We start from the raw sequence: 18818 nt of genomic DNA, 5'->3' as shown, positions 1-18818 counted from the left end.
GTGTGGACAAAAGGGAAACCATCCTGTAGTGGAGACAGAATGAGCAGCACAGGAAACAGAGGAAGAGGTTGGAGAAACGGACTAAATCAAACTTCCATTCCAATAATTACTTCTACACTGCCCGCCCGTTTCTGGTGCCGTTTCTAGTGCCTACTACATGAAACGCGATCCCACTAAATCTTCTCTCACTCCTGTGAGGGAGGTTCTACTATGAATCCCATCTTATAGATGAGGGAATCAAGGTTCCGAGAGGATTAGGTAATTTTTTTTTTTTTTTTTGACAGAGAGAGACACAGTGAGAGAGGGAACACATGTAGGGGGAGTGGGAGAGGGAGAAGCAGGCTCCCCGCGGAGCAGGGAGCCCGACACAGGGCTCGATCCCAGGACCCTGGGATCGTGACCTGAGCCGAAGGCGGACGCTTAACGACTGAGCCACCCAGGCGCCCCGAGGATTAGGTAATTTGCAGAGAGACGCGCAGATGAGAGATGTGGGACACAAGACTTGAAGACAAATCTTTTGGTGCCAAAGCATTGGCCCTAGCCAGGACTCTGTTCTGTCTTTAGGGCAACTTGTTTCTCTGTTCCCTGCTCAGGCCCCCTGTCCAGGCCTGGACTGCTGCAGCACCTGAAGACTTCCCAGTCTGATTACTTCCAGCCGATTTTTTTTTCTATAAAGGGCCAGAGAGTAAATATTTGCAGGATTGTGTTGCAGTTATTCAGCTCTGCCAGTGTAGGCTGACTTGAGCCAGGGATGGTATATAAAGGAATGGGCATAACTGTAAACATTTTATTTACAAAAACAAATGCATTGCCAACCCTTGCTTAATCCCTTCTCCACCTTGCAGCCAGAGTGAGCCAAACTCAAAGGCAACCCTGCCATTCCTTGCCTAAAGTGGTTCACCAGTATCTCCGGGGATCAGTCCAAACCTTTTTCATGGTGTCCAGCCCTGTGATCGAAATGTGGCCCCTGGGGCCACTGGCATCACCATCACGTGATGGAGCTTGTTAGGAAAGCAGAATCTCAGGTCCCCAGCTCAGACCCGCTGGATCAGAATTTGCACTCTAACCAGACTCCCAGGTGGTTTGTTCATTCCGGTTTGAGAAGCTCTGGCTTCAAGACCCCTGTATCCTCCCTCTCCCACCTCATCCTTTGCCGCTGGAGCCTCCTCCCTCCTGCCCACCCCCACTTTCCGGCCAAACTGAAATGCTCCATTCATCTCTGTCCTTGATACATTGCTCTCCTGCCCAACTCCCTCCACTTAGCGAATTCCTACCAACCGCTAGATCTGAACGTAGATGTCACTTCTTCCGAGCAGCCTTCCCTGAAATTCCTGAACCGCATAAGGTGCCCCTTTTCTGTGTTTCCTTAGCCCTTCCTCACCACCACCCACCACACTGCATGGAAACCACAGAACTGCCTACCTCTCACAATGAGTTTGCGAGCTCCTGACAGAGAGACACGTCCGTCTGGGTCACTGCATGCGTCCTCAACACTGGGGACAGTAACCACTCAACAGCTACTTGTGGAAAACCGAATAAAACATACCCACCACCTCTCCCCGGGCCAAGGATCCTACACAACACTGTTTCATCAGCCTGTGGCTGCAGGTTCTCTCAACTTTCACCTGGCTCCAAGACTTTGAGGAGTCCTGCATCATCTCCAAGATTCCATCTTTCACTAAGCCCCGTGGTTTTTCACTATTAGCAAATGTTTACCATTTAGAGAGGGCCCGAGGGCCTAAGAGATTTCTGAGCAAAATTCTTGAGCAACAAATTAGCTATAGGCCAAGACTTGAATTGTGTTATGGAGTGTGTGTGGGAGCCAGGCAGAAGGTTCTAGGCAAGGAAAAAGCCTTGAAGGCAGGACCCCAGGCTGCAAACCTATAGAAGTGTGAACTAACATCCTTGCCTGCCTGTGTACAGCGCCAACTGTATACAATTATTCTAGCGTTGCTGGGTGGGAAAAGACTCCCAGACACCCAGATGCTGAAAGCGAGTGAGCTTGTATAAGGAATCATAAGCCAGGGCATCCACAAACTGCCCTTCAGGAAGAGGAGAGCCCTCCCCAAATCTGACATTCAGTCCAGAGTTTTCTACAAGGTCCTTTATTAACAAAGCAAAGTATAAAAGAACAGTCCCCCCCAAAAAACCCAAAAGATTAAAAGTGCAAATTTACTCCAACCTGAAATAGAAAACAAATGGCTGGTCCCAACCATTTGGGCCATGGAAATGTGGTGTGATCTAAAACTTTTAATCACACACCTGTAGCAGCGGGATCATTTTGATTAACCCTTTGGTCTCTGTTATTGGAACAAACCGCATACTATGACTGCAGCCAGCAGACTGCATCAGAGTACACAGCTGGGGGTCAGAATACACATTTAAAATAACAATAAAATAAGAGGAATGTTTTAAAGTCAAGTCACTGAATCAAGGCACAATTTTTTTTTAAAGCAAAAGGTGCTAAAAATATTCCTGAATATCTGATACTTCAAAAACCAGATTACATATCATTTTTTAGGCTATTCTCTCTGTATAGATGATTGCATATTATCTTCACCCTCTCCCAACTTACTTGCTAAATTCCCATCAAACCATGTGCTATGTAGGTATAAAAGAAAATAAACAGTAGTGTCTAAGTAACAGACATGTGATTTAAAAAAAAAAATTAACAAACACCAAGATGATAACACTGAACTTTTTTCCCCTCTCAAGGGTCACTGGAAATGTTAATGAGGTTCATTTCCCCCACTACTGGGGAAGGCGGTAACAGCCGAGGATGTCAGTTTTGGTGGAAGCCAACAGTGTTCTCGGTGGTAGGCATGGTAACAAGCCTAAGAAGCTTGGTCTGAAGACCCAGCACCGGTTTTCTGGGGTCCAAGGCCACCCACCATCACTGCTAAGCCACAGTCTGGGAGACTACTTAAAAAAAATGACTAATTTAAAAATAAGAACAAAATACAAATCAAAAAGAAACAAGTTATTCTGCAATCCTTCCTGATTACTCATCTGTGAACTCCGTGACAGAGCCGAGGAGTTTAGCCCCGACTCACCAGGAAGGAAATGCCAAGAACTGGCCCCCAGTGGTTTGTTTGTAGGATGTGTAGCTGGACAAGAACAGCTCCGGGATCAAGGGCCCTTCTGGGAACTATGAGTTAAGTGTTATCTGTAGCCCTGTTAATTTTTTTTTTTTTTGGTTTGTTTCTATAATAAAGCTTAGCTCTGAGAGATAAGGACTTGAAATATCACACCCCCAACTATGTATAATGACCTCTCCAGAACAATAAATATAACCTTATACATACTTGGAGGGTTAAATATGTTCGGCAGGGGTCGCAAACTGGTGGCCCCAGGCTCAAGCAAATGTTCTGTTTGGCCCACTTGATGTGTGGGACAATTTAAAATGATTTTGTTTAAAAATGAGAAAGTTTCACTTTAAAAAAAAACGAATCCTGATTTCCGGCCCCTCCCCACCTTTTTCCCAGCACAGAGCTGACCAATGGCTGCCCTGTTTAAGAGGAGCATAGTCCCCACCACCCACCCACCCCGGCCCGGACTGATCTCCCTGCCTTACTTCTGCAGGCTGCTGAGTTTGCGACCCCTGGCTTGAAATAGCACATACCTAAAAATGTGTTTCCTACCCAAACCTCTTGCACCCTCATGGGATTCTCCCCCCACCCCCGGGGTTCCCTTCCCGCCATCGCTTCCTTCGCTTCCCTCTTAAGGCCTCTCTCCTGAATTCTTCAGATTTCTCTTGGTTCCCCTGCTCCCGGTCTCCCTTCTAACAGCTTCTTCCATTTCCTCTTGCAAAAAAACATCTCCTTTTCTCAGCCCACGACGAGACTTGCAGGATGGCTCCCAAGACTGGTCAGTGGGAGTTACTGAAGGGTGTCTTCAGGCAAAATGGCTGAGTCATCCTCCCGAAAACTTTTCTTCTGGCACTGGCTGGACAGTTAATCTTTTTTTTTTTTTTTTTTTTTAACCACGAGCAATTTGGAGGCTTGTATAAGAATCTTTGCATACATCAATCTCTAGTACCAAGTATACACCAAAAATGTGTACATTTCAGATCAAGGAGGTGATGGAGCCCTGATAAAAGAAAGAATTGAGCTTAATTTAAGTGCCTTGGGCAACCATCACACCTGGCTAATACGCCATATTATTTCATTTGTACACAGTACATGTTTGGGATCACTACACATTGATCAAAATTGATCGAAATCTCTACGTTTTGGTTGCCATGTACAGAGAACAATCGCTCAGCATGGCACTTAAATAAAACATTAATACTTTAACAATTCACAAACAATGCCCCATTAATTAAAAAATAATAATAAAATTTAAAAATCTTGAGGATGGATGAGGCTTTGGGTAATTAACGTGAAAAAAATAACAAAAACACTACAAGAACAAAATGTTACCAGATTTAAACTTCAAAAGACTAGCAAGATAAAAAAAGGAACCTATCAACTCAACTAGAGACATTGGAAAGTTCAGCTTTTAAAGCTTTATAATCCTTCCAATAGCCTTGCTGTTCCCCATTTCAGTAGACTTAACGACTACAGGGGGAATTGGGGCTGATATGGAAAATTTATATATATATATATATATATATATATAAAGATCTACCTACTCTTTGCATCTGTTTTAAAAAGTAATTTTAAGGAACACTCTGCAGTTTATATCTTTGCAGGAAGTTGGTAGACTGATCCCTTTACTAAACTCAGTACCTTATGACCTAACACTGACCTTAAAAACTGGGAATGACCTTTGTGATATCAAGAGGAACTGTCCCCACAACAACCTCAAAGAGAAGGCATGACATTTGCAACTGTTTCTCTTACAGTCCAAGGTTGCAAAGGATCTAAGAAGTCTCTGCAGCTCCCATGAGGATCCCCTGCAAATCATTTATTCACAATGATTTCCTGCAGTGGCCAAGTAGGTCCCCTAAAGAAAGTTTAAAGAATTCCCTCAGAATAACTCAGAAGCTAAACAATGGCCCTATTCAGGTGGCTATTTCTGTCTTCCAAGTTTTACCTTTAAAAGTCTAAGGAAATACATGTCTTTGTCAAAAAAATTAAAAGTCCCAAGGTCTAACACTGGGTGGAACTGACTGCATTTTCTATTAGCCAAGCAGATGATGGAGTATTCTGAACCTAAACCTAAAGTGAGTTGGGGATATTTATGTCCAAAGAGAAAAAACAGCAGACTACTGGCCAAGAGCTGTCACCCGCACCTCGCTCTCCTCGGCTGACTGCTGATCCGTGGTCAGGGAGCACAGAGCCCAAGTTACTGAATTCTATAGGAAATGCTTTGCAAGACCTGGGCCGAATCAGCCGCTCCTCCAAGTTGGCCTTAGGACCACTTAAAGGCCACCAGGGGGATGGGAGGGAAACGTGGTGACCACTAACCATCACTGAGCACTGACTCAGAAAGCTAACTACATGCTAGGAACTATGGCAGGCGTTTGCTCATTATCTCATGAAACTCAGAAAGACATTTCCATGCAGAAGAGTTTGTTCAAAAGGCTTCAAACAACAACAACAACAAATGTTTCCGTCTCCAGCCAGCAGCAAGCTCTGGTGAGTCACCTGGATAGGCAAATGTATCTTTCTCAAAACCCAACCTGTTTTCCCTGCTCACCAGTATGGTCCTAAACACATATTCTTTGCTACTTGGCCCTTCTGGCTCACGGTGGGCAATGCGTGTTGACTGGTACATATCCTAGGGTGTGCCTGCAGGGATGTTAAGCAAGCCTGCTTTTTACGACTGCACATTTCTTAACAATAAAGTTACTGGGTGTTATGCACAAACAATGAATCATGGAACACTACATCAAAAACTAATGATGTAATGTATGGTGATTAATATAACAATAAAAAATTATTAAAAAAATAATAAAGGTAACTGGCCTCCCTTTTGGATGCAACACTTGGCAGTGGCAATTACCACAAAATGAAAGGACTGATCAAAATAAAGTGCTATTTGCTCTGGAAGTTTCTCTAACCAACTCTTGACTGCCTCTCAACACGTGACTTAATTCTTTGCAGTCCTGTCAAACACCTGTGATTGCACCGCTTAAAAAAACACATTAATATTAATTTGAATAGTGAAAACTGTGTTCCTCAGAACATTAGCCCCTAGACTAGAACTTCAATTCCAGTTGTAGATAAAGATTCCGATTTTTTAAAAGACAACCAGGAACCCAGGATGGGGCAAGTAGTTACAGGGGGGAAAAATAGCTTCTTTAAATTTGGGGGCCAGAGATCTGTCTCAAAAACTGACAGAGGGAACTTTTCCTGCAGCTAGTTCTTGCTTCCTTCATTGGGCTTCCCTAAAAGCTGGATCCTTCTACAGAATCATTCCACACAAACCAACATTTGAACCAACTCTTAGTGGCTGGTGTTGAAGGTCTTTTTCTGTAGCTTGCTCAGGATACGCTGGTGGGTGTGAAGAAGATGCCATAACTATACTGGATTGTGGAGCCAGGGGGGACATATAAGCCACCAAATGTCACCCGCCGAATTTTCCATCACCTTTGGCACCTCATTTCCTTGCATTAAACTGGCTTCGTTGCCATCCCCACCCCATCTGGTGGGAGAGGCTTTAGGAGCATTAGGCCGCGTGGGGGCACTGTCAAGTTTTATGGCTGATCTTCAGGGAACCCCTGCGTGCGCTGACTCCGGGGTGGGGGGCACCTGGCAAGGTAGCGAGGACCCCCGTAGCCCCGGAGAAGTTGGGGCAGCCTTCGCCAGGTGGACAGCAACCGCGCCGCTGCAAGTTCCCGGGCGTGCCTGTCGAACGCAGCCAGGAGGTCAACGGGGGCAGCTTCACGCAGTACCTTGGGCAGCGGGCCCACCTCGGCAGCCGCCCCACCAGGGCCCAGGACGCAGTGGAAGAGCGTATGGCGTCTCAGCAGGCAGTCCCTAAGGAACTGCACTAACTCCTCCAGCCGCTCGCCCAGGTGCGCCTCCTCCCAGCCTGAAGCAGGAGCCCCCTCCCGCAGCAGCACCGCCAGCAGCACTGTCTTGAGCATGTATGAGGACAGAATGCGTCCCCACTGGGTGGCGGCCGTTGGGTCCAGCCCGCGGGCGCCCAGGTCTCGCAGAGCTTTAAGCAACTGCAGGCACTTGAGGTAGCAGGCACCTGGAGGGGCCCGTTCCTGCAGCCAGCTCAGCAGCTTCTGCTCCTGCCGAGCTGTGTTCACACCCCACAGTGCATCCGTGCGCAGGCCTCCAGGGAGCTCCGACAGAGGCCCGATGGGCGAGGGGGATGGTGGCGGTGCCACGAGGAAAACGCCGTCGCCCAAATGCACAGCGGGGATGAGACGCACTGCCATGGAAAGGCGGCAGCAGCCGTAGTCCGTGCGGCAGGGCAGGATGTGCAGGGTGGGAGGCTGCTCCAGGCCGCCCGGGGTCAGGCTGACCCGACAACGCCCCTCCAGACTGTAGCGCACGGTGGCCAGGGAGCGCTGCAGGTGCGCCTGGAACCAGCGCAGCACCAGCGCGGCAGAGAGGTGACGCCGCCCGAGCACGTCCACGCAGAACCCGTCGGCGAAGGGTTTGCAGTCCCGCAGCCAGTGGCTCCCGGAGGCCCCCGGCGGCGCCTTGAGGGCGCACACGAAGCAGCCGCGGAAAGCAGGGGCCAGCGCGGGCTCGGCGCCCAGGCTCCGCGGCTCCAGCGCCACCAGCGGCGGAAGACGCAGCGGCACCAGCACGTCGAAGCCGTCGGGCCGCCGGATTTTGTGTTGCTCGTAGGCGCTGCCCACCTGGATGAAGTCTCCACGGAAGGCCAACGCCAGCGCGCCGCCGGGGATGGGGCCGGGGGACCCCCGGGCGCGGCCAGCCCGCACCAGCTCGCCCACGATTCGGCTCACGTGCGCCTTGCTGTGGCCCAGCACGTGCGGGGACAGGCGCACCTCGTGCTCGTAGTAACTCTCCAGCAAGATGCCAAGACTGGGCTCTCGGAAGTGTCTAGGAGAGAAGGTCGAGTGGCTCCCCAGGCGAGGAGACCCTGGCAGGAAGCGCTGCCGAACAGCGTGGCGACAGCGCAGGAGGATGTAGCCAAGGAGGAGCAGGACGGCCACCTTGAGCAGCGGGAAGCCGCCGTCCGCACCGTCGGGGGGCTCGGCCCGGGCTCCCCCGCTTCCCCGCAGGACATGGTAGAGGCACACAAGGGCAGTGCAGAGGCCGGTCACCAGGGGCCAGAAGACGCGCAGATTGAGGGTGTAGTGCACCGACATACCGGGCGCCCGGGGCAGCGGCGGCCTTGCAGCCCAGGGCGCGAGCCCCGGCGGCGCCCCCGGCCCAGCATGCGGGCAGCGCCCCGGCAGCCCCGCGGTCCCGGTCTCCTTCGCCTCCGCGGTGGCTCCCCCCTCGCAGGGCCGGGGGAGGGCGCCCTCCAGCTCGGCCTCCTCTCCCAGCTCAAGTTTTCCTTCCAGCTGCGGCCGGCCCTGCACTCCCGGGCCCCTGGCCGCGCCCTGCGCCGGCCGCACGCTGCGTCCTGCCTGGCGCCCCTCCCCGCCCGGCGGCCCCGCGCGCTGCCCGCGGCCAGCTTCCGACCCGGCCCGGCTCGCCTCCTACCCTGGGCGGCACTCCCGGGCTCCCCCTCGGCGCTCGTTCCCGCTCTCCTCCGCGCTTGTTCCCGTTACTCGGCCCCAGGAGCTTCCTCTTCCGAGGGGACAGGAGCCCGCGCCAGCTAACGGGGAGGAAATGCCGAAGTCTGGAGCCGTGCGCGGAGCCGCCGGGTGGCGTGGCCCCCTCCCCGGCCTCCGCCTTAAAGCGACGTGGGGCGGCGGGAGGGACTTCAGGACGCGCCTGGAACTGGCTTCTCGCGGGTCACCCCCCGCCCCCCTCCCCGAAGGCAGAACCGGGAAGGGCCTGATCCCGGGGCGGTGGCCTCGCCCTGGGAGCCTCTGAAGTGGTGCTCGCATAAAGTTGCACGGGGAAGTTGAAAAGGAGGAGAAAAGAGCTCACACCCAGAGTGTCCCTCCCCGCCCCCAGCCAAGCGAGTCGTGGCGTTGGTGGCGTGGCAGGCTCTGGCACGGAAGTGGCCGCTGCCCCACCGTGCTGCCGTCCCTTATTCAAACCAGTATTTACTGAGCACCTACTACGCGCCAGGCAGTAGGCTAGGAGCTGGGGAAACAGCAGTGGGCAGGATGAGCCGAGGTTTGTGCCCCTCGTAAAGCTTACAGCCTTTCTAAAAAAGGAAACCAAAAGAGAAAGGATCCCGTAGCAGAAAATGATTCTCTGAAAGAAACAAAACGGCGTGAGGGAGTGAGAAGGTGGGGGCTGCTCCATGGAAGCTGGAGGCTCACTGCGGGCTGGGGCTGACGTTTGGTCTGAGATCTGAACGAGGAGGAGCCAACCTTGGGAATATCAATTTCAGCTTTTACAGAGGACTGACTGTGTGCCAGTATTGTGCTAATCACCTTACACATACTCCCTCCTCATGTCAATCCTATGAAATGTACACTTGTATTTTCCCCATTTCTCAGTTAAGGAAACTGGGGCATAGCTGGGTTCGGGGACTTGCCCAGGGTCACACAGCTTTAGCAGAGTTGTGCCTTGAATACAGGCATCTAGATCCAGAGAAGTCAGGGGGCAGGACTCAGGGAGGGGGAGCAGGGAGCCCCCTCCTCAACTGCTGGGAGTTCTTCTGTGTCCTTTGTCAGGACCTGCATTGAGACCTCAGTCCTCCAGAAGTTTTGTTTTGTTTCATAACAGGGAGCAGTCCCTGAAATAATCTGGATTTGTTTAGTTAAGCTGGATTTATTGAAATAATTATCTTTATTTATTTATGCTCATTGCACCTCCCCCCCCAACACCATTTAAGGAGAGCAAAGGTGAATGTATTAAAACTGTCATAACTGGGGCGCCTGGGTGGCTCAAGTCGTTAAGCATCTGCCTTCGGCTCAGGTCATGATCCCAGGGTCCTGGGATCAAGCCCCGCATCAGGCTCCCTGCTCCGCGGGAAGCCTGCTTCTCCCTCTCCCACTCCCCCTGCTTGTGCTCTCTCTCTCCCGCTGTGTCTCTCTCTGTCAAATAAATAAATAAAATCTTTAAAAATAAAAAATAAAAATAAAACTGACAGAACTCAGCTGCCCTCTAGGACTCAAGACACAGAGGATGACTCCTGAGTTAAGCATCTGGATGCCTCCCAGGAAATCCTGGATTGAGCCTCTTAGAGCTAAGGAGACCTGCTTTCAGATCCCACCTCTACTACTATTAGCTATGGGCCCATGCTCTACTAGTCCAGGTTCTTTGGGTCGCAAGTGACAGAAACACAGCTAAAAAATATTTTACTGTGTCATGTTAAGTGAGACCTCTTTTCTAAGCGGGGGCACTCTCTGCCAGGCCTTCCTTCTCCATATGCCCCTGGCTGCTCTAGCCTCACCTCCTCATATTAACCTTGGTGCCGAGGAAGAGAGTTGTGCTTGCCTGAAAATTGTAGCAGATGCCATGCCTAGAGATAGTCTTGAGAAATATGCTAAAAGTGACCAAGTTAGGGGTGCCTGGCTGACTCGACTGGTAGAGCACGCAACTCTTGATCTTGGAATTGGGATCTCGAGCCCCATGTTGGGGATAGAATTTACTTTGGAAAAAAAAATTTTTTTTAAATAAATACATGGACTCCGTGCTCAGCCAGGAGTCAGCTTCTCCCTCTCCCTCTGCCACTCCTCCTTGCTCCTGCACTCTCTCGCTCTCAAATAAATAAAATCTTACAAAAACACCCGGGGATGTCTGGGTGGCTCAGTCGTTTAAGCATCTGCCTTTGGCTCAGGTCATGATCCCAGGGTGCTGGGATCGAGTCCCACATTGGGCTCCCTGCTCAGCGGGGAGTCTGCTTCTCCCTCTGTGCCCCCCCCCACTTGTGCGTGCACTCTCTCTCTCTGATAAATAAGTAAAGGTGGCCAAGTTAGAGAATGATGCACTGATAAATCTGGCCTGGGCTGGTGCTATGGATTGAGTTGTGTCCCCACAAAATTAAAACCCTAACCCCTAATGTGACTGTGTTTGGAAACAGCTTTTCGGTGGTCATTAAGGTTAAATGAGGTTATAAGGATGGGCCCTAACGCCGCAGAACGGGTGTCATTATAAGAAGAGGAAGGGGCACCTGGGTGGCTCAGTCGATTGAGCCCGGACTCTTGGTTTCGGCTGAGGTCATGATCTCATGGGTCCTGGGATCCCACCCCAAGTGGGGCTCCTTGCTCAGCGGGGAGGCTGCTTGGAGAGTCTCTCCCTCTGCCCCTCCCCCCGTGCGCGCGCGCATGCGCGTGCGTGTTCTCTCTCTCTCTAAAATAAATAAATGTGTTTTTTTTTTTAAGATTTTATTTATCTGACAGAGAGAGACACAGAGAGAGGGAGAACACAAGCAGGGGGAGTGGGAGAGGGAGAAGCAGGCTTCCCGCCGAGCAGGGAGCCCGATGTGGGACTCGATCCTAGGACCCTGGGATCATGACCTGAGCCGAAAGCAGACGCTTAACAGCTGAACCACCCAGGCACCCCTAAAATAAATAAATCTTTAAAAAGTTGAAAAGACAGAGAGGTCTCTCTCCATACATACACACACGCCAAGGAAAGACCTCGTGAGGACGCAGCAAGAAGGTGGTCATCTGTGGGCCAGGGGGAGAGCTTACACCAGGACCCTCCGCACCTTGACCTTGGGCTCCCCAGCCTCCACAACTGTGGGAAAATAAATTTCTGTCGCTTAAGCCATCCGGTCTATGGTATATGGAACCCCAGCTGACTAACACGGTTGGAGGTGGGATGAGCCCTGCTTAAACCGTGGGGACTGTGGGAGGGGTATCCCTCATGGAAAGTCACAACACTACGCTGGAAGAAGGGGGATGTTTGGCATGCAAAACCAACAGGTGGCCACCATTTGGGGATAAATCTCTTAATCTCACTTTGCTTCAATCTCCCCCATAATCTATGAAAGCTGCGGGGGGAGCGGTTTTAAGAAAGTAACATGTTCTCCCTAGTGGAAATGGTGGTGTGCTGTCTTCAGCCATACAAAGAAGGGCAACTCTCGATCATAGGCCAGAAAACACTTTTTGTAAAAGGCCAGAGAATAAATATTTCAGGCCCTACAGTCTCTGCTCTGATGACTTGGGTCTGCTGTTATAGACCCAAAGCAACTGTATTCATTTCCTGGGGCTGCCGGGGAGCTTAAAACAACAGAAATTTTTCTCTCCCAGCTCTTGAAGGCAACGGGGTTATGCTCCCTCAGAAGCCTTTAGGGGAGGATCCTTTCTTGCCTTGTCCAGCTTCTGGTGGCCCCAGGCCTTCCTTGGCTTGTGGCCACATCACTCTGCTCTAATCTCTGCCTCTCTCTTCCTATAGGTCTTCTCCTTTCTGTCTGTATCTTTTTGTTTTCTGTCTCTTGTAAGGACACGTGACACTGGGTATAATCCTAGTGATCTCATCTGGAGATCCTTACGTCTGCAAAGATTCTCTTCCCAAATAAGTTCACATTCACAGGTTTCAAGGGTTAGGACGGGGACATATTTTTTGAGGGGGTTTTTAGAAGAGCCTCAGTTTTCCTTCCTATGTGTCTGCTTTACTACTCACACTGCATACCCCACTTCTGACATTTCTGGCCATCCAACTTTGGGGGGTGGGTTTCCCCACAACAAGCAATTCTCTGCCATACCAGCTGGGTGTCCTACAATTTAACTCAATTCTGACACTATCTCCCTGGAGATGGTATCAGATCCCACAGGTTAAGAGCTCAGTCCCATAAGACTGGCCCCCCCGCACTACAGACACCAAGTCACAAGAAGTAGGTCTCCCAGGGGACCCATTATTCTATCCAACTTGGCTATAGGTTGGAGGTTCCTATAACCCCCTCCTTGGGTTTGATTAATTTGCTAAAACAGCTTACAGTACTCAGGGGGGCATGTTTACCAGTTTATTAAAGGACATGATAAAGATACTTCTGTCCCTGTGGAGTTGGGGTGTCCCCCTTTTTACAGGGTGTCTTGTCACCCTCCCAGTACATGGGTGTGTTCACCAACTTGGAAGCTCCCCAAACCCTGTACTCTTGCAATTTTATGGAGGCTTCCTCCCATAGGCATGATCAATTATTAACTCAATTTTAGCCCTTTTCCCCTGCTCCGGAGAAGGGGAGGGGGCTGCTGAAAATGCCAAGCTTCTAATCATCACTTGGTCTTCCTGGTGACCAGACCCTATCCTGGAGCCATCCAGGAGCCCACCCAGAGTCACCTCATTAGAACAAAAGATTCTACTAGTGCTGTTATCACCTAGGAAATTACAAGGGTTTTAGGAACTCTGTGCCAGGAAGCAGGTGCAGAGACTACTATATATATATTTTCTATTATCTCACAGGGGGCCATGATTGACCCCACTACACTGAGCAAATGATGTATCACTGTTACTGTTTTTCCTGCCTATAATCAATTTCCATAGCTCATTTCCTCCCAAGAGCTCAAGGTACAAGCCTCAGAACTTTGCTCTTGGAAAATCTCCTGTATGTGTCAGAACAAACACAAAATCATTTATTACTAATTTATTACACACCTCTGTGGGTTCTATGCCAGGCAGAGAGGAATGCAAAGGAAAACAGGGTGCTCTATCCACACAGTATGGGGAGCTTCAGAAAACTGCCACCCTTTCAGTGACTTTCGATAATTATTTCCTTAAAAATTTCCTTTAGGGCGCCTGGGTGGCTCAGTTGGTTAAGTGACTGCCTTCGGCTCAGGTCATGATCCTGGAGTCCCGGGATCGAGTGCCGCATCGGGCTCCCTGCTCAGCAGGGAGTCTGCTTCTCCCTCTGACCCTCCCCCATCTCATGTACTCTCTCTCTCATTCTCGCTCTCTCAAATAAATAAATAAATCTTTAAAAAAAATTTCCTTTAATGTTTAATATTTGACAAGGGCCACTCCTGCTTTTTTTTTTTGTAATAGATCAGCAAATATATACACACAGTCCTTCCAGCATTTCTGATACGCCAGAGGTGTGTCCCCCCGTGGAGGAAGAATGACACACTGATGAGAGGAAAAGAGAAGGCTGAGGGGACTCATTTCTCACGGGAGGCTTGGAGAAGGCTCACGGGTATGGGGACGAGACACATGATCAGGCTGTGAAGGATGGGAAAGGACATTACACTTGATAAATATCGCCTCCTGGACACAACCCTTCCCAAGCAGCATCTCCTCAAATACTCAGAACAAGCCCAGTGAGGCAGATGCTGATAGTAATGCCCTTTTGCACATGGGAGAAGTGTGGCTAAGAGAGGGAGAGTAACTTATTCCAAGTCACACGGTTGGCAAACCTGACGCTTCACTCTCTTTCGCACTGTAAAGGGTTTTGCAGCACAGAAAGGGGGCATCCTGGGGATGCAGGTTAATTTGGTGTGTCTTTGTCCCTAACCAGGTGATGAGGTTCTTGGAAGCAGGGACTTTGCCAGATTCAACTTGGTATCCCCAGCACCCAATGCCATGCTCGGCACTTCAGAGATTTGTTGAATGAATGAATAGGATTTTGAGCCGCAGAAATGCAGGGAGGCCATTTGGGGTAATGGCGACAGAATGCTCCATGCATTGGCGCATTCCAGGAGCACGTGACAGTGGTGGGGAGCAGGATGTGAGTCCTGTTGTTGCGGGAGTCTGGAGTTGGTGAACAGACACTGTGGCATTCACTGGTCATCCATGCCAGCCTTCTCCAGCAAGCCTTCTTCTGCATCTGGGGCTGGAAAGCTGAGCGCATTCTTGGATTCTCTGGCACAGGGACAGAAGCTGCTCAAGACGCCCACGTTGCTAGGATGGCTGACGGCAAAAGCGGGGGGGTTCTGCCACCCACGGCTGGGTCTCGATTCCACAGGCAGCTCCCATGATGGCCAAGTTCTGCTGCGTGGCTTAGGAATCTTTTCTGGAAGGTGGGCTCAGAGTCCTTTCCTGCAGCTTTCTCAGTGTTCCTCTAACTGTATATGATAAATGGTCTATTGCTGTTTTTTCCCGTTGGTTCTCCAATGCATGACTATCACACAGCTCAACTCACAGTTAACTCAGAACACCCAAGCTGCTCTGTCCTCTATTCAGAGAGACAAGCCCATCAGTCACACTTTTATGGATGTTACAGCAATGTCACATTGATGCGTATCTTTCTAAATATTTACTCTCAAGTCACTGCACCAGGACAGCCCCCAACAAAGGAGCCAGCCACACAGCTTTGCCGAAAGTGCCACCACCCAATACTAGATGGTGACTAAATAACTCAAACCCATCTTTTCCCTTGGGGATTCTGAATGGGACAGAAAAGCCAAGAGGAAGCAGTATTCAGAATTAAGCAGAAGCCACAGAATACCCCAGGACCTCCAGGAAATAGACACCATGGCAGGTCCGAGGAGGGTAGGAACGAGCAGCTAATCCAAGAATGGTGAGTGTCCGAGTCGACGTTGGGGCACTAAAGCCGCCATGTTTCCGGATGACGTTCCAGACCTCGTTCCTGTTTGAGTGACCAGCCGTGGTCTCTTTTCCTTGGATCCTTATAAAAATCCCCACTGGGGTCTGAGGTCATGTGAGTGTGCCTCTCCCTGGTAACCCTGCTGCAGGGGTGGTGGTGGCGTGAGGTGGGAAGGCATTTTAGCTCCATTTCCTAGAAAACAGAACCTAGAATGGCTTGCATATGAATGTGTTACTGGGGATGCAAACCCCATGGGAAGAAGTAACAGGACAAAGGAAGGGCAGGACAAGGAATTGTCAACACTGCATTGACCGTAACTTAGTCACCTGATGCGATGTTGGATTTATAATAAGATACATATATATGATTGGGGCGCCTGGGTGGCTCAGTTGGTTAAGCATCTGCCTTCGGCTCAGGTCATGATCTCAGGGTCCTGGGATGGAGCCCCGCATTGGGCTTCCTGCTCAGCGGGGAGTCTGCTTCTCCCCGCTGAGCAGGAGTCTGCTTCTCCCCCCAACACCTGTGCTTGATCCCTCGCTCTTAAATAAATAAATAAAAAAGAAATATATATGGGCTTCATCCCCATTCCTGGCACAGAGCAACTAAAACCTTTGGAATTTCTGGGCGCCTGGATGGCTCAGTCATTAAACATCTGCCTTTGACTCAGGTCATGATCCCAGGGTCCTGGGATCAAGCCCCACATCGGGCTCTCTGCTCAGCGGGAAGCCTGCTTCTCCCTCTCCCACTCCCCCTGCCTGTGTTCCCTCTCTCGCTGTGTCTCTCTCTGTCAAATAAATAAATAAAACGTTTGGAATTTCCTAAATGAGGAAAGCAATCAAGGTGTCTTTTGTTATGTTAATGAGGTAGAGAATGGTTGCCAGGAGAACCAACCCAGTGATTAGGACTTTGGGAACTTTTAGTCCCACCCCCCCTGACCTCCAGGGACAGGAGCCAAGGGGTGTTGAATCAATCACCAATGGCCAATGAGTTAATCAATCATGCCTACGCCGTGAAACTTCCAGAAAAATCCAAAAGCTGGGATTTGGAGAGCTTCCAGTTGATAAACACGTGCAGATGGGGGAAGAGCAGTGCCTGGAAAGGACATGGAACACATACACACACACACACACCCCACCGCCCTTTCCCAATACCTTGCCCCATACCTTCCAACTCTGTTCCGAAGTTATGTCCTTTTGTCGCAAACCCATAATCTACTAAGCGGAATGTTTCTCTGAGTTCTGTGAGCCACTCTAGCAAATTAATCAAACCCAAGGCCAGAGGGTGTGGGTGTTGGAACCTCTGACCTACAGAACCTCCGATTGGTCAGAAGCACAGGTGACAACCTAGCCTTGTGAATGGCATCTAAAGTGCGGTGGTGAGGGGCCATCTTGTGGGACTGAGCCCTTAACCTGTGGGATCTGACTCTGTCTTCAGATACATAGTGTCAGAATTGAGTTGAACTGCAGGACACCCAGCTGGTGTTGGAGAATTGCTTGGTGATGTGGGAGAAATCCCTTCCACACACTGAGATTGGTCCCAGGGTCATACATGGCCACATAGAACAGCAAAGGAGGCTGGGAAATGTAGTCCTTATCCTAGATAGCACACATCCTGCTAAAAATAAGTGCTTTATTACTATGGAAAAGAAAGGAAATAAATATTAGGGGACAATTATCAGCCCTTGCAGTAGCAGGCGACCAACAGTATCTGCTACAAGGGCTGCTGTTGGATCAGTTCTGTCCTAATTGTGTAATTATTTGTGTGATTACTAAATAAATGTTTGTATTTCTAAATCTACTGTAAGAGTTTTTGCGAACAGGTACCATAACTGTCTCATACACACTCAATTACTAATTGTTGAATGGCCACCTGAATGAAAGAATGAATCTTATTTCAGAAGTCCAGCAAAATATCCCTATATTGATAAAGAGATTTCCACTGGAAAAAGTCCTTCCCTGATCTCCGTTTTCAGAGACACTGTTTATTTAAGAGTCCCAAATAATGAAACCAACATCAGTCAAAGGCAAGCTTTGGTCTGGCAGAGATGAAGGGCCAAAAGAGAGCTAATGAGTCTGTAATGCAATTTGGTGCCAATAAAATGGTGCAATATTAAATTCAAGGCCATGAGATTTACACTAAAACCCAACACAATTAGAGAGTAAGAACCCGATCCCCCACCTGCTCCAGTTCTAGTTTGAGTCATTTTATGGACACAGACTTCCCACTGACATTGTCTGGTGATGTCATGGTGAGAATTTTGACAGTCATTAAATTTCTGGCTGGAGGGCCAATGTGGCCAGAGAGACTCAGAACCGAGAGGAACATAAAATCACTGAGTTCAGAAAGCCACTGTCTACAAAGTTAATGAGTCAGATAGGAGACCGCCTCCTCTCTGTCTCCTGCTACCAATGAATGCGGTGATCAGGGTCAGCGTGTCCTGAGTGTTTGCTGCTTGGCGGGCAATGTTCTAATTAAGCTCTGTATGTAATTTAACTAATTCAGCCCTCACCACACAGAACAACCTTATGAGGCAGGTTCTATCTTTATTTTGTCGATGGGGAAACTGAGGCATACAGGCAGGGTACATACTTTGCCCTAGTTCATAGAGCCAGAAGCCAGCAGGGCTGGGATTGGAACCCAGGTTTCATAGGCTGATAACCTGAACCACCCCCCACTCCACTGCCTCGAGTCAACTGTTTCCAAACAGGCCTCTGATGATGTTTCCCAGGGTCTCGGGCAAAAAAGCAAACTAAGACATATGACGAGAATTTTTCATAAAGTTCAATTTACGGTGGAGTCTCTTCTTACAGGGTACGGACATTTCAAAGTCAGCACATAGCAAAAGAAAATTGTATTTCGTTCAAATTACCCTTGATAGATCAGCATAGGGATTTGGATTACACACTTGTCAAAACTCACTGAATAGTCAGTCCACTCCAGGCTTGAGCCTTTCACTGGATCTCAGTTTTACCTCAAAAAATCATAAACGCAAATTGGATTCTAGTGAGTGATGTGCTTGCTGAAGTGTTTCGAGGTGATGTGTCCCGGCCTCAGCTGTTGCCTTTGAAATGTACCAAAAAGTGAGCTGGAACTGATGCGTGGAGAGAGGGGTGACATGAGGAAGCAAGTCAAGCTAAACATTCAGGGTAGAATCTAAATGGTGGGCAGATGGGCGTCCTCTGTACAGTTCGTTCGATTTCTCTGTCTGCTTGAACATCTTTTTCAATATTATGTTGAAAGAAAAAAAATACATTTGAAAATCTGCTTAGGAAGTTGCTATTTTGGAAATAGATATTCTGTCTCTCATTTGACCATCACCTTCCGATTTTTCTCCAACATTGAAACCATCTGTTGAGCACCTGATGAAGGAGTTGGTTTGAGTTATGGGCCAC

At 49.4% G+C, this 18818-nt stretch overlaps 1 protein-coding gene across 1 annotated transcript; it reads right to left on the bottom strand.

Annotated features, from left to right (window-relative positions):
• Positions 1 to 2089: 2089 nt before the first annotated feature.
• ITPRIPL2 (ITPRIP like 2) lies at positions 2090 to 9164 on the bottom strand. The gene has a single exon (XM_025855586.2). The coding sequence runs from the start codon at positions 8240 to 8242 to the stop codon at positions 6644 to 6646; it is 1599 nt and encodes a 532-aa protein (XP_025711371.1). The 5' UTR covers positions 8243 to 9164; the 3' UTR covers positions 2090 to 6643.
• Between the last annotated feature and the right edge of the window lie 9654 nt (positions 9165 to 18818).

Source organism: Callorhinus ursinus, unplaced genomic scaffold (genome assembly GCF_003265705.2).
Source record: "Callorhinus ursinus isolate GAN/ISIS: 27379988/994484 unplaced genomic scaffold, GSC_fseal_2.0 scaffold13, whole genome shotgun sequence".
NCBI classification, from domain to species: domain Eukaryota; kingdom Metazoa; phylum Chordata; class Mammalia; order Carnivora; family Otariidae; genus Callorhinus; species Callorhinus ursinus.
The sequence above is the reverse complement of the archived record's forward strand: the minus strand, read 5'-3'. Positions and strand labels throughout refer to the sequence as shown.

Bases quoted from the DNA above. Each gene is read 5' to 3' on its own strand.
- ITPRIPL2 (XM_025855586.2), bottom strand. From the start codon at position 8,242: ATGTCGGTGCACTACACCCTCAATCTGCGCGTCTTCTGGCCCCTGGTG.